Source organism: Chenopodium quinoa, unplaced genomic scaffold (genome assembly GCF_001683475.1).
Source record: "Chenopodium quinoa cultivar QQ74 unplaced genomic scaffold, ASM168347v1, whole genome shotgun sequence".
Classification (NCBI taxonomy): domain Eukaryota; kingdom Viridiplantae; phylum Streptophyta; class Magnoliopsida; order Caryophyllales; family Amaranthaceae; genus Chenopodium; species Chenopodium quinoa.
Window position 1 is genome coordinate 954,378 of NW_018745281.1, and position 13,001 is coordinate 967,378.

Consider the following 13,001-nt stretch of genomic DNA (forward strand, 5'->3'; position numbering starts at 1 on the left):
GTAAATTCCGAGGGAAAAAAAATCCTTCGGAATATTTCCGAGGGATTTTGGTCGGAACTAACATTTTCCGGCGGAATTTTCCGACAGATCCAAATTCCGTCGGAACGATTATGTCGGAATATGGCCTATTTCTTGTAGTGCTCCTCGATGGTGTCAAGGATCTTGTCTACAGGCACAATTGAAAATCCTATTGAAAATTTTAACAAAAATCCTAAATTGAGAACACTCAAAGTAAAAAAAAATCGAGCAAAAATTTGAAAGTCAAACTCGGATAACCAAAATTATGCAGCAGTGAAGAAGAGGAGAGAGAAATCCCAGCTTTAAAGAGAGAGAAAGAGGAGTATACAAATTGTACAAAATTTGGGTTTTGGGGGCTGATTTGTTTGTTTTAAGAATTACATTATTGCCATTATTAGTTGAACAATCTCAGCTTTTGGATTAATACAATCTAATGGCTGAGATTTATTCTCACATATGGGATGAGTTCTTTTATAGGAGGTGGTTTTCACTGGATCCCGACCCTATATATAAATAAAATATATTATTATTATTAATTTACGTGTTTTAATTTGCAACAATATTTGTGCAAAGTTAACTTTTCCATGTAAGTTTTGTTTTTCCATATACTTTTATTACTTTTTCTCTACTTTTTTTACAAATCCTACGTGAATTTTACTTTTCAATGTACTATTTTTACTTCTTTTTTCACTTTTTTAATACCCGTGAAAATTGCCAATAAGGGTCCAACTTTTGGGAACGGAGGGAGTAACTTTCAAAAAAATAAAAATAAAAAATTATAATGCTCATATGTAAAAGGGCTAAAGAGTAATGACAACCCATATTTTTATTTTACACGATAGCATTGATCGTATAAAGAATTTAATACATGTGGTCTAATAAAGTAAATACGACACGATTACTCTTATATATTATTTTATGATGAGGAAAATGCTATAAATACATTTCTTGTTTGATTAATTAATTGAAAGAAGTATGTCATTGACTACGTTCTCTAAATTAACATATGAAGATCCATGTGGACTCAAGGTTGCTTCTTTTGCCAATTGCCTCCACTCCATGGCTTTCTTTTTCATCATCTCCTTGCCATTTTTGTCCTCCATCAACTCTTTCACAACCCTCTCAACTTCAACTCTTTCCACGGCTTCACTCATACCTACACCGATGCCTAGATGATTACAACAATACCAACTATTAGTACCTTGCTCGGCGAAAAATGGGCAACAAATCATTGGAACTCCATTGCTTATGCTCTCAATCATCGAATTCCACCCACAATGTGTCACGAACCCTCCGATAGAAGGATGACCTAACACTTTCTCTTGGTCACACCAACTTGTTAATAAGCCTCTTTCCTTGATCTCTTCCTCAAATTCAATGAGAAAATGATTATTATTGTTTGACCCACCCGAAACTAAATCGGGTTTTACAACCCAAAAGAAATTATGATGACTATTTGCAAGCCCCCATGCAAATTCAACAAGTTTTTCTTGGGTCAAAACTACAAGTGTCCCAAAATTTACATACAAAACTGAATTGGGCTCTTTGGAGTCAAGCCATTGGATGTAGTTAACATCTTCCTTAGGGCTAGGCCCAATGGGCCTAATATTCTCATCTACTGGTACTAAGTGGTCTACTAATAAATTGAGTGGCCCAATTGGGTAGATATTTGGTGAAATGGATGAGAGTTCCTTAAGAACATCTTGCTCTAAAGCATCAAATGTGTTGATGATGATAGCTTGTGATTTGAGAGCTCTATGCTCACTTGAAATCATATAATTCATCATCTTGTCATTTGGGTCTGTGGTCCTAATAGAGCTCGGCATGTCCTTTAATCGTATTCCCTTCAAACTTGGTATCCAATCAATAGTCTTATCAAGATAGCCATTTGTAAGGTAACTTGAGTCTGCATACGAAAACATAAAATAATGTTCCAAGTATTAGATTATGAGTGTAAGGCTGCAATTAACTCGAGACCTTTTATATACATTCGGATGCACATAGAGGTAGGTGCATCCAAGGGTATGTTTTTTTTGCTCATTTTAACATTTTAAGATGAACAATAAATATTACATAAGCAGAAAACACCCTTCGGTGCACCTTACGTCCTTACATATGGATGTTTATAAACAATATCACAATTAAGTAGAAGCAATATACTCTCTCTGTCTCATAAAAAAATTCCCATAATATATACTTATACAGTTATACTTCGTAATATTGAATTTAGAGCCGAAGATCTCATTCATCTAAAGTATACGAGTATAATGATAATTAATTATTTAAATAAAAGTTTAAATTAATATTTTATTACGAAAGGAGAATAATATACTTTAATTTTTTTTTAAGTGGAAACAAGTGGCGATTAATACTTTAATAGTTTGTATATTGGCAAAATATGACAATTTTTAGTCACAAGAGTGTTAGTTGTATAGCATTATAACAGCAATAATAGCATTATCTTCATTCACATTTTCAAATCCAACTAGCTAATTAGTCAAAAGTTAACCTACAAGTTGGAGAACCCTCTTTCTACGTAAATTCATTTTTATTTTGTTGGTCAAATATTCAACAAAATAAAATTATAGGAAAGAATTGACTCATACATACCTTTGAGAGGTATAATGCCCTTGTCTAGAAGCTGACGATGTTGCAAGTAACCCATCATACCACAACCACTACACGTCTGCAACGCCACCGCCGGAATCCCCATCTCTTCGGCCACGTCGAGGGTGAACTTCGACATGCCTATATCGGAAACCATACACGTCACCGGTGGCCTCAAATCATCCTTAGGCAAACATTGGTAATAGTCCTTACTACCAAGTTTTAAAAGGATCTTCTTAAGGGGAGGTCCCAAATGGTTATTCAAAATAGAGTAGATCACGGACATGATATCTTTCGGGTTGGTGGTGTTGTCGTCGTCGTTGTTGTCATCGTTACATTCAGGTATGGACTCGAATCGAAAGGTAGGACTAGTAATACTTTGATGATAATATTGTTGAGATTGAAATAGGGTTTGGTGATTGTGTAGAGTATTGATGAAGGTAATGTGGAAACCAAATTTATAATGAAGGATTTTAGCTAATTTTAGCATGGGTCTAATATGACCTTGTGATGGAAATGGTATGCAGACTACATGATTTTTCATCTTGCTTAATTTTATTTTCCTCTTTAGCTAGTTTTTTTTGTTTTTTGTTTCTATGATAATGATATTTATGCTTGCTAAGGACTAATGGTGTGTAAGGGTAACATTTTTTTATTATTTTTTTCCAATGATTGTTATAAAAAGGTTAGTGCATGCCCTCAAAAAAAAAATAAAAATAAAAATAAAAATAAAAATAAAAAAAATTAAAGTTTAGTGCATCAGTACTAACTACTAAGTAAGTCAAAAGGTCAAATGTTGACACACTACCTAATTAATGATTTTAATATTTTATAAATGATGACAACATTTTTATCACTAATACTAGTCCCTCTGTCCCTTATTTTTTTTGTCCATATTTGACTTTTTACGGTATTCAACACGCGTCTTGAAACTTATATATCTCCATCTACATGCGTTAAAATTATAAAAACTTCATATTAATAAACTATACAATGAGACGATTTTAACAAGATCCTACATGAATATATTATCACTTATAGGTTAACGAGAATTCATGCTCAAAGTTTTTAAACTTTAACCCATATTTTTGCAATGAGGCAAAAATTAAAGGACGAATGAAGTATTTACTAATGTACAAAAACCTTTAATTTCTATTAATTATTATTTTAATTTGAATAACAACAAAAATGATGTAACTATTTTGAAATGGATGTATCAAGTATTTTATTTTATCCTTTAATCAATCAAGCTGTATATATTTTTTTTTATATTCCTAGCTACCTAATCAATCAAGCTATATATTTTTTTTTATTCATAATACATGTTAAGGAAACCTGACTTTATTTTATACGGGATATTATTTTAAAAATGTATAAAGGTTGGAATTAGCAGAATAAAAGTGGTGACCAAATATTCCTCTAAATCGCCCCACTCACCAACAAAAATCCACCCAACCACCCTCGAAATTCTCTTCAACAATAAAAAAAAATTCCTAACCTCCTCAAACACCCCGACCACCCTAAGATAAGGTGGAGAGGGAGAGGGAGAGGGAGAGGGGTGTGGCGGATTGGATGGGGTAGACATAGCGGGACGAAAAAGGGAAAAGTAAAAGAAATAGGTTTATTCTTACGTGAAAACTCTATGGTAGTCATCCTTAAAATGACTTTCAAGATGATTTTTTTTTGTTTTTAAAAATAAAAATTAATTTCCAGCAAAAACACAATTTTCAAAGGTTTCTAACAATTTTATTTTTTATAACTAATTACATGATTAACTAAGAAAAAAATTGAAAAGCATAAATCATGCACATAAAACAACAACCAGCCGTAAACAAATACGTACTCGTAGTAGTAGGCAGAAAAAACGAATTGTAATGTAGGAAGTGGAGTAACTGAAATCCAAGCTTTAGTATTTGTAATCTAATGCGAAGCAAGGTTGATCACAAGTACACAAGGAGTCAAGGACCATTCATAGAAAGAAGAATGCGACACTTGATCAGCTAGGCAGCTTCACCTCTGCATGGTGGAAAACAATTTCCTTTTCACAATCACGACTCGACGAGGCATTTTTAGTGGCTCTGGCTCACAATGAGCACTTTGCTAAATGCCTAACATGCCATTTATGTGTGTTTGAAGTATAAACTTTTCAAAGAACACATGTAAGTGTCCCACATTGAGTAAAAAAGAGAGAGTTGAACATTTTATAAGTCATGGGCTAATCCTCCAACTGTCAAATGGTTTTGGGATAGAACCTCCTAGGACTTGTGAAATGAACTCTCTTTTGGTTGTGGGTGCGGTCTAAACCCATATTTTACATGGTATCAGAGGCAGGCCCATGGTTTGAGACCTTAATGGCTTGAGTATTGCCTTCTTGGACTTGTGAAGCGAACTCTCTCTCTTGGTTGCAAGTGCGGCCCAAACACATATTTAACAATGTGCAAATTCCTTAGCATCATGTAAGGTCAAATAATATTATTGGATGTTTTAGTAGTTTTGGGATAAACTCTCCTCAAACTTATAAAGTGGAATTTCTCTCTCTCTAATACAATCATGTGTGGTCCCCACTACCTTTTCTCTCTAATTCCATGTGAATGACACTTTGATAGAAAGTACAGGATCTACATCACCTCTGTCTTTTATGTACTTTTACCTTTTAAATAAACACAAATACTAGTAAATTTCCTATAATCTTGTTAGGCATTTGTTACAGTTAGGCATAAGGATGTCAAAAACTTACCTGATCTGAAAGATTTACTTGAAACCGAACTGTTTTCGAACTGGTTAGATCCGACAATTTTTATCCGAATTCAATCTGGAGTCAACCCGAAGTTAACTTGAAACCGACTTCAACCAGTAATGTATGAACCAAACCCAATTTGAAATCGACTCATAGTTAATCCGAAACCAATAAGACCGGATAATCCAAGATCCGAAATCGATTTGAATTGGCCCGAACCAAAAACTACCTGAAACCATTTAGACCCGAAAAATATCTCTTTTTACCCGACCTTTATTTACCCGTCTTGAAACTTCCCATGAACCGATTAAAATCGACTCGGAACTACTCATCATGGTCTAATTAAAACCAACCCATTAATTATAACCCAAGCCAAAATTTTCCATGATCCAATAACAAAAATGACATCACCTTTATGCTAATATAGCTTAAACTAAAATGACTCAAACTGAGATTGACCCGAATTCATATTACACGATCCAATAATCGAAACTAAAATAATTCTAACCGATAATGAGCTAATAATTGAAATAAACCTACTCAAATTTTAACCGAAATTGCATTGATTTGAACCGAGATCTTATTAATTCCAAAATGACTTGATCCAAAGTCTAATAAATCCGTTTTGACCCAAATAAATCCGATAAAATCTGAAACCAATTTCATATGAACTCGATATGACTTGACCCGAATTTAACTTGACCCAAATTCGATTTGTACCCGACTATATTCAGACCCAACTTTGACCCAAATCTAAATAAACTCAACCCGATTTGATTTCATGTTATTTTTTTTTCTTCTCGTTTTCGTTTTTAAATATTGTTCTACAATAATAAATAACGCTAGTTGTCTACGGAGTATTTTTTTTGTTTGGTCTCTCACAATTCAAAATATTTTTTGAATTTTAAATGACTCACCACTTGACCCTTCACAACCTTCGGAATACCCCAATTTATTTTAAAAAAATGCATATATATACAAAGAAAGTTTACATCAAATGTATATACCAAGTATGCAGACCAAAATTGAAATTTTTTTTCTCTTTAAATGTATATACCAAGTATGCAAGTTTGAATCAAGTACTTGTACAAATACATTCAAATTTCATATATATATATATGCAATTTATTATTATTTTTTTATTTTTTTTGTGTACATATCTTAAGATGATTGTGATCTTGTGGATTTTTTTTTTTAAGGTACATAAAAGTTAGGATAATAAATCTTCTCTTAGGCATGTGGAATTTCATGCTTGAGGGAATATAATCATATAAGATATCGACCACTCAACCAAAGAGACTATACAAATATTTGCTATTAAGTAAGATTTTCAAGTGTTCACAACTTCACATGATGCTCTTTCTCTTGCTTAATCTCACAGGCAAGCCATTTTTCATTCTTAGTGTCAATGACAATATGTAATCTGGGCGTTTCTCTTTCCCTAACACATCCACGTCATATTGTTCCAACACACTAGCCACTATAGACTTCATTTGGATATAAGCCATATCCTTACCCAAACAAACCCTTGGCCCGGCATTGAAAACCGGGTACCTAAACGGACTATCCGGCTTAAAAACCCCGTTTTCCAACCACCTTTCAGGCTTAAACTCGGAGCAATCTTTCCCCCAAATACCCTCGATCCGTCCCATTGCATATATGTGGTACATAACAAACCAACCTTTTTTAACCCTCGTCCCATCTGGCAAAACATCATCTTCTAAACACGCCTTTGTATCAACAGGTACAGGTGGGTATAATCGTAGTGATTCAGATATTACCGCATGTAAGTAATGCATTTCTTGTAACTCCTCATAATCATAGGTACTTCCTATCACTTTCTTGTTTCGAACCCGAATATGATCGATTTCCACCCGAATTTTCTCAACAACATCCGGATTATGTGACAATAACCAAAACAGCCAACTTAAACCCGTTGACGTGGTATCTTTTCCAGCTAATATAACACTTATAACAACATCCCTCAAAAATTTAATTGAATTTGTAACAAAACTTCGACTATTATCCAACATAGCATCAATAAAACGGGATAACAGATCATCATATTTATTACCTTTATTTGACTTTTCCTCCTCCAATCTCAACCGTATGATATCGTCAGCATACTCGTGTACGGTTACGATTGATTTCATCAATTTATTTTCCGACCCAAAATTAAAAAACCTCTTTATTATCCACAACATAGGAAGTGCATACAAGAAACGTCCCGAACTAAGCTCCGTGGCATCATTAAAAGCCCGCATAAACTCCGACTCACTTGAACCGAACCGGTTCAAGCAACCCGGGTCCACATTAAATGACAACTTACAAACATTATCGAAAGCAAACCGCTCGAGGACATCTTGTAGGTCCAAAACCCTGTTTGAACCCGAGGCCTCTTCTAATATCGGATTAAGCCGATTAATAATCTCAACTTGAACCGAGTTCAGTAGGAAGTTTCTTAGGCTGCGCATGTTAAACGCAAAACTCGCAGTTTTGCGTTGCAAGCGCCACAACGAGCCATCGGCATTAAAAATGCCGGTGCCCAAGAAGTCTTGTAGGATTGAGAGAAACCGGGTCCCTTTTGGGTAAATCTCAATCCGGGTTTTGAGAATATGCTCAATGTTGGCGGGGTCCGCGGTGAGCACACCATGGTTCCCGCCAACGAAACGGTAAAATACGGAGGTGTAGGTAGGGATAGTAGACAAAACATCGGTAGACCATTCGAGAAAACGATGGCGATTACGTAAAAAGTCCGGTATCATACCGAAAATCGGGTATTTCTTAAAGCCATAATGGATAGTTTTAGGTTTAAGGAGGATGAAATAGAGTAAAGGAACAAGGAAAAGGGTTGTAATAGAGAGGATAGCAAGATTGATTTCCATGGTTTATTATGTTGTTAGAGAATATTGTGGCAAATAGGGGTGGTGTCATGTATAAGTGTGTTAAATTATATACTTAAATTAGAAAAAATATCTGTCAAAAAAAATTGAAACCAATTAAAAGATTGTGGGAAATTGAAGTGTTTTTGAATCAAAGTTTAGTGTTTATCGTTTTGGCGTTATTGGAGTAATCAAAATGTACACACTTGGCAATTGCAATACAATGCAAATGATCTTGGAAGATAAGGTAAGTGTTGCTTTTGTTGGAAACTACAAAAAGTTGAATTGTGTGGAGTAATAAAAATGTAACTTGCATTATGTTTCATAAGAACGAATAATGTTGATTAATTTTAATAAGAAGTTTTACTCTCTAAATTAGTAAATTTCATCTATTGTAATCTTGTTAAATTTATTGAAAAAAAAAATTGAAATCTATCTATAACTATTACTAAATAACAACCGCTGACATCAAATACAAGTATTTTTTGAGCTTTCTTCGTAATTTTCATAAGACAAGATTAATTAATAAGTGAGCTTAGAAACTTTGTTGTATCATTACACATGATCGCACAAAAAAAAAAAAGCAATATTTGTTAAGCAGTCAAGCATGTAGACAAATCTGTAATCATATTCAATATTCATTACATGATATTTGCAATATTTCTTCCTCGGCCCATTAAAGTTGTCTTGCCTTTACTTTAACAGGAAGTCCATTTTTCATCCTTAGAGTTAGTGACATCAAATATTGAGGACATTTCTCTTTTTCTACTATATCCACATCAAATTGTTCTACCACACAAGCTACTATGGACTTCATTTGTAGATATGCCATCTCCTTCCCTAAACAAATCCTTGGACCCGCATGAAAAACGGGATACTTAAAAGGATTCTCCGGTTTATAACAACCGTTTTCATCTATCCATCTTTCGGGTCGAAACATTAAGCAATCCTTGCCCCATATGCTCTCCATTCTCCCCATACCATACGTGCTATACGTGACAAACCAATCCTTCTTAATCTTTGTACCATCAGGAAACACATCATCTTCCAAACATGTTCTAGTATCTACAGGTACTGGAGGGTATAATCGTAGCGCCTCAGATAGCGCTGCATGTAAGTAATTCATTTCTCTTAGATCATCAAAATCATACATATCCCCGACTTGTTTACCAGCTTTAGTCCGAACCTCACCTACTTCGGACCGAATCTTCGTCAAAACATCGGGATGCTTGGATAACAACCAATAAAACCAACTTAATCCCGAGGATGTTGTATCCCTCCCAGCTAGGATAGTACTCGTCACAACATCCCTTAGAAAATTACCATCTTGTTGTTTACTTATGTCATCCGCGGAAATAAAACGTGACAACAAATCTTGGGAATTCACATTACGACTATTTTCTCCTGATATTTCTTCTAACCTCGTCCGTATAATCTTTTCAGCAAAATCATGGACGGTTTTGATTGACTCCCTTAACCTCTTCTCCGATCCTACATTAAAAAATCTCTTAATTTTCCATATAAAAGGGAGCGCATAAAAGAAACGTCCAGCACTAAGCGCAGTGGCATCCTCAAAAGCCCGCATAAATTCGGACTCGCCCGACCCGTCACCAGCCAAGCAACCCGGGTCAAAATCAAAGGCCAACTTACAAATATTATCAAAAGCGAACCGCTCGAGAACATCTTGTAAATCCAAAACCCGGTCTGAACCGGATGCATCTATAAAAATGGGAATAAGGCGTGTTTTAATCTCAAACCTAACACTCTCTAGGACAAAGTTCTTAAGGGAAGTTTTGTTGAACTCATAGCTGGCAGTTTTACGTTGATGGCGCCAATGATGACCGTCGGAGTTAAAGATACCGGTACCGAAGAAGTCGTAGAGTAAAGAGATAAAGCGAGCGCCTTTAGGGTAGTTGTCGAAACGGGTTTTAAGGAAATGTTCGACGTTGGGGGGGTACGCGGTGATGATACCGTGCACTTTTCCGGGGCGGAAGAAGACGGAGGTGTGTGTGGGGAGGGGAGAAAGGATTTCGAAGCTCCAATCGTGGAAGCGGTGCCGGTTTGCTAGGAACTGTGGTAAGGTGCCTAGGAAGGGGTATGTTTTGAAGCCTAGTGCTTGTTTCTTCGTGTTTGGAAGGTGGTATAGTGTGTAATAGAGGGAAAAAAGAATGATAGAGAAGAGAGTAAAAGATGGGAAGAAAGAAGATAAGGTGGTCATGATTTGCTCCATTGTTTGATTTTTGGGATATAATGGAAGAAGAATTTATAATTTAATCAACTGAATTTGGAAATAGTGGTGATAAACAGTTGTACGTTGCTTTTGTTGTTTGTTTCTTTTTGTCAAGAAGGCCACGAAATGATTTTGTTTTTTGTTTCTTTTTTTCATGTTAAAAAATCTATAAAAATACAAAATGATGAACATTGATAGATGTAGATGAAATTCATTTCTCGCTTGATTAATTGAGATGAGGATATTATAAACCATAACCTCACCTCAAAGTAGCTCAAACAAACAAAATGATGAACCCTGATGTAGATAAACACTCACTTGTATAAAAATTCTATGGTAGTCATTTAATTTAGTTTTATATCAAAATTAATCATAAAAGTTTTTTCTTATTTTTAAAATTTATTTTTATTTATTTTTATATTTTCATAATTAATTTATAAATTATTTTTGAATTTCAGTAATAATACAAGTTGAATTTTGTAAATTAATTAGGAAAATTATAAAAAAAAAAAAATTCAAAAAATTATTTTAAAATTAATAAATGAATTTTAAAAATTAGATAAAAATTTATAATTAATTTTGACATTAAAAAATAAATCAAAATCAACCTATAAAAAATTAGTATAATGGTAGTCATTTTTTAAAATGACTACCATAGAATCATCTATCACTTGTACATTATCTTTGTTGTCCATGTTAAAAAAAGCTACAAAGAAAAATACATTAATGTATACGAGATTCAATTTTAAATTTTAGTCACTATACGAATGGTCGAGATTTTTAACAGTCTTTCATCACATTGTTCATCATTTGGGTTTGAAAGAAATTGTGACATGAAAAGACTTAAAGAAGAATATGACATGCTTTAATAAAGTAGCTTTGGAATTTATGGTGTAAGGTGTAGTGTCGTAAATTTGTAATAGAGAAATATCTTAGATTGAATTGCTTTTACGGAGTACCAATAGTGTGGATGCATGGCTAGATATGCAAAGCACAAAGTTAAAAATGAGAAAAAGTATTCTCCATAATTTAGCTTCTTTAGCCGTAAGAACCGTAAGAGGTAAATAACGGAGATATCATCCAAGATAGTCAACCATAATAATTATATAAACTCTTAAATGAATCTGATTTACACTAATTTATTGTGGACCACTAATATTAGAGACACTAGTAATTTTATTAATAAAAAAAAGGTCATTATATTAAAATAAAAGTTATTATGTTGAAATAAAAGTCATTGTGGTATTACAATGTCTATAAGAGGTTAATTTTTATTTTTTAATGAATTTTTTTATATACTAGTCAATATGAAAAATAAAGGTCATTATGTTAAAATTAGGGTCACTTTATTCAACATAACGTCGTACTTCGGGTTCACAATAATATTAAAGGTCACACAAGTTATACTATAGTTACTTACTTTGTTAAAAATAAGGTTACTATGTTAAAAATTAGGTTACTATGTTAAAATTAGGTTACTATGTTTAATATAACATCTGTTGCGTGTGTATAAACCTAAGGTTCACAAAAATATTATTGTAGACCACGTCCACGCAAGTTTTTTCCATAATGTTAAGGATATATTATCCTAATAAGTAGCAATATTGTGATTATGATAAGAGAATTAGTCTGCTTAATTTTTTTTAGACAACCGTGTGATCATCCCAAGTTCACAGTGAAGCTGGGGAACGATCATCTACGGCACCAGTGGTCCGAGAACAAAAGGCAGCTGTTAATCACGCTCTGACCACACGGTCATAATTCATCCACCATACTTGGTTTTCTGTCTCCTTAGAACTCAAGGATACAACGATACGATCCTATAGAACAGATCCTATTCAAGTAAGGTCACTTTATTTATTTATTTATTTATTTTTATTTTTATTTTTTGAAGCAAAGCGGGAAAGGAATTTATTAAATCGTATCGAGGTCAACCAAAGTGTGAATACTTTGGGGGAACTCAGTAGTACAAATGCGCTGCGACTTCACATTAATGTCCACCTAGCAACTAAGTGAGCAATGGTATTACCCACTCGTCTAACATGATTACATTTAAAGAAATTAAACAAGGAACTCATTCTATATATGTCATCTAGGAAAAGGAATCTTGGACTAGCACCCACTTGCTTACTCTGAATTGCCTTGATAACATTAACTGCATCCCCTTCAAGCACTACATTATGGAAGCCTAGCCTGTTCGCAATCTCTAACCCGTAACGAGCTGCCCTAATTTCTGCCAAATCTGCAAACTAGCAGGAGTTATGGTGCTTCACAGCAGCCACCAGCAAAGCATCCAACTCATCCCTTATAGCTACCCCGAAGCAAACCCCCACACCATTCATTACTCGAGCATCAACATTGACTTTAACACAAGAAGCAGGGGGAGGGGACCACCTAGCATAAGACGTGACTGTTTGCACCACAGAGATTACACTCACCTTCTTATTATAAGCTCTATAATCTTCATTAAGCTTTGCAAAACCAGACGCCACACCTACTCATCCATTTCCTGCAGACCCTCAAAAAT

At 34.2% G+C, this 13,001-nt stretch overlaps 3 protein-coding genes across 3 annotated transcripts; all 3 read right to left on the minus strand.

The window, feature by feature from the left end:
- Positions 1 to 784: 784 nt before the first annotated feature.
- Positions 785 to 3,415, minus strand: LOC110711657 (7-deoxyloganetin glucosyltransferase-like). Its single transcript, XM_021890075.1, has 2 exons — positions 2,629 to 3,415; positions 785 to 1,924 (listed from the first exon to the last, which is right to left on the minus strand). The coding sequence occupies exons 1-2, from the start codon at positions 3,167 to 3,169 to the stop codon at positions 975 to 977; spliced, it is 1,491 nt and encodes a 496-aa protein (XP_021745767.1). The 5' UTR covers positions 3,170 to 3,415; the 3' UTR covers positions 785 to 974.
- Positions 3,416 to 6,287: 2,872 nt separating this feature from the next.
- On the minus strand, positions 6,288 to 8,418 carry LOC110711771 (cytochrome P450 94A1-like). Its single transcript, XM_021890189.1, has one exon. It carries the CDS (start codon positions 8,245 to 8,247, stop codon positions 6,709 to 6,711), a length of 1,539 nt encoding a protein of 512 aa, XP_021745881.1. The 5' UTR covers positions 8,248 to 8,418; the 3' UTR covers positions 6,288 to 6,708.
- Positions 8,419 to 8,681: 263 nt separating this feature from the next.
- Positions 8,682 to 10,820, minus strand: LOC110711698 (cytochrome P450 94A1-like). The gene has a single exon (XM_021890114.1). It carries the CDS (start codon positions 10,472 to 10,474, stop codon positions 8,921 to 8,923), a length of 1,554 nt encoding a protein of 517 aa, XP_021745806.1. The 5' UTR covers positions 10,475 to 10,820; the 3' UTR covers positions 8,682 to 8,920.
- Between the last annotated feature and the right edge of the window lie 2,181 nt (positions 10,821 to 13,001).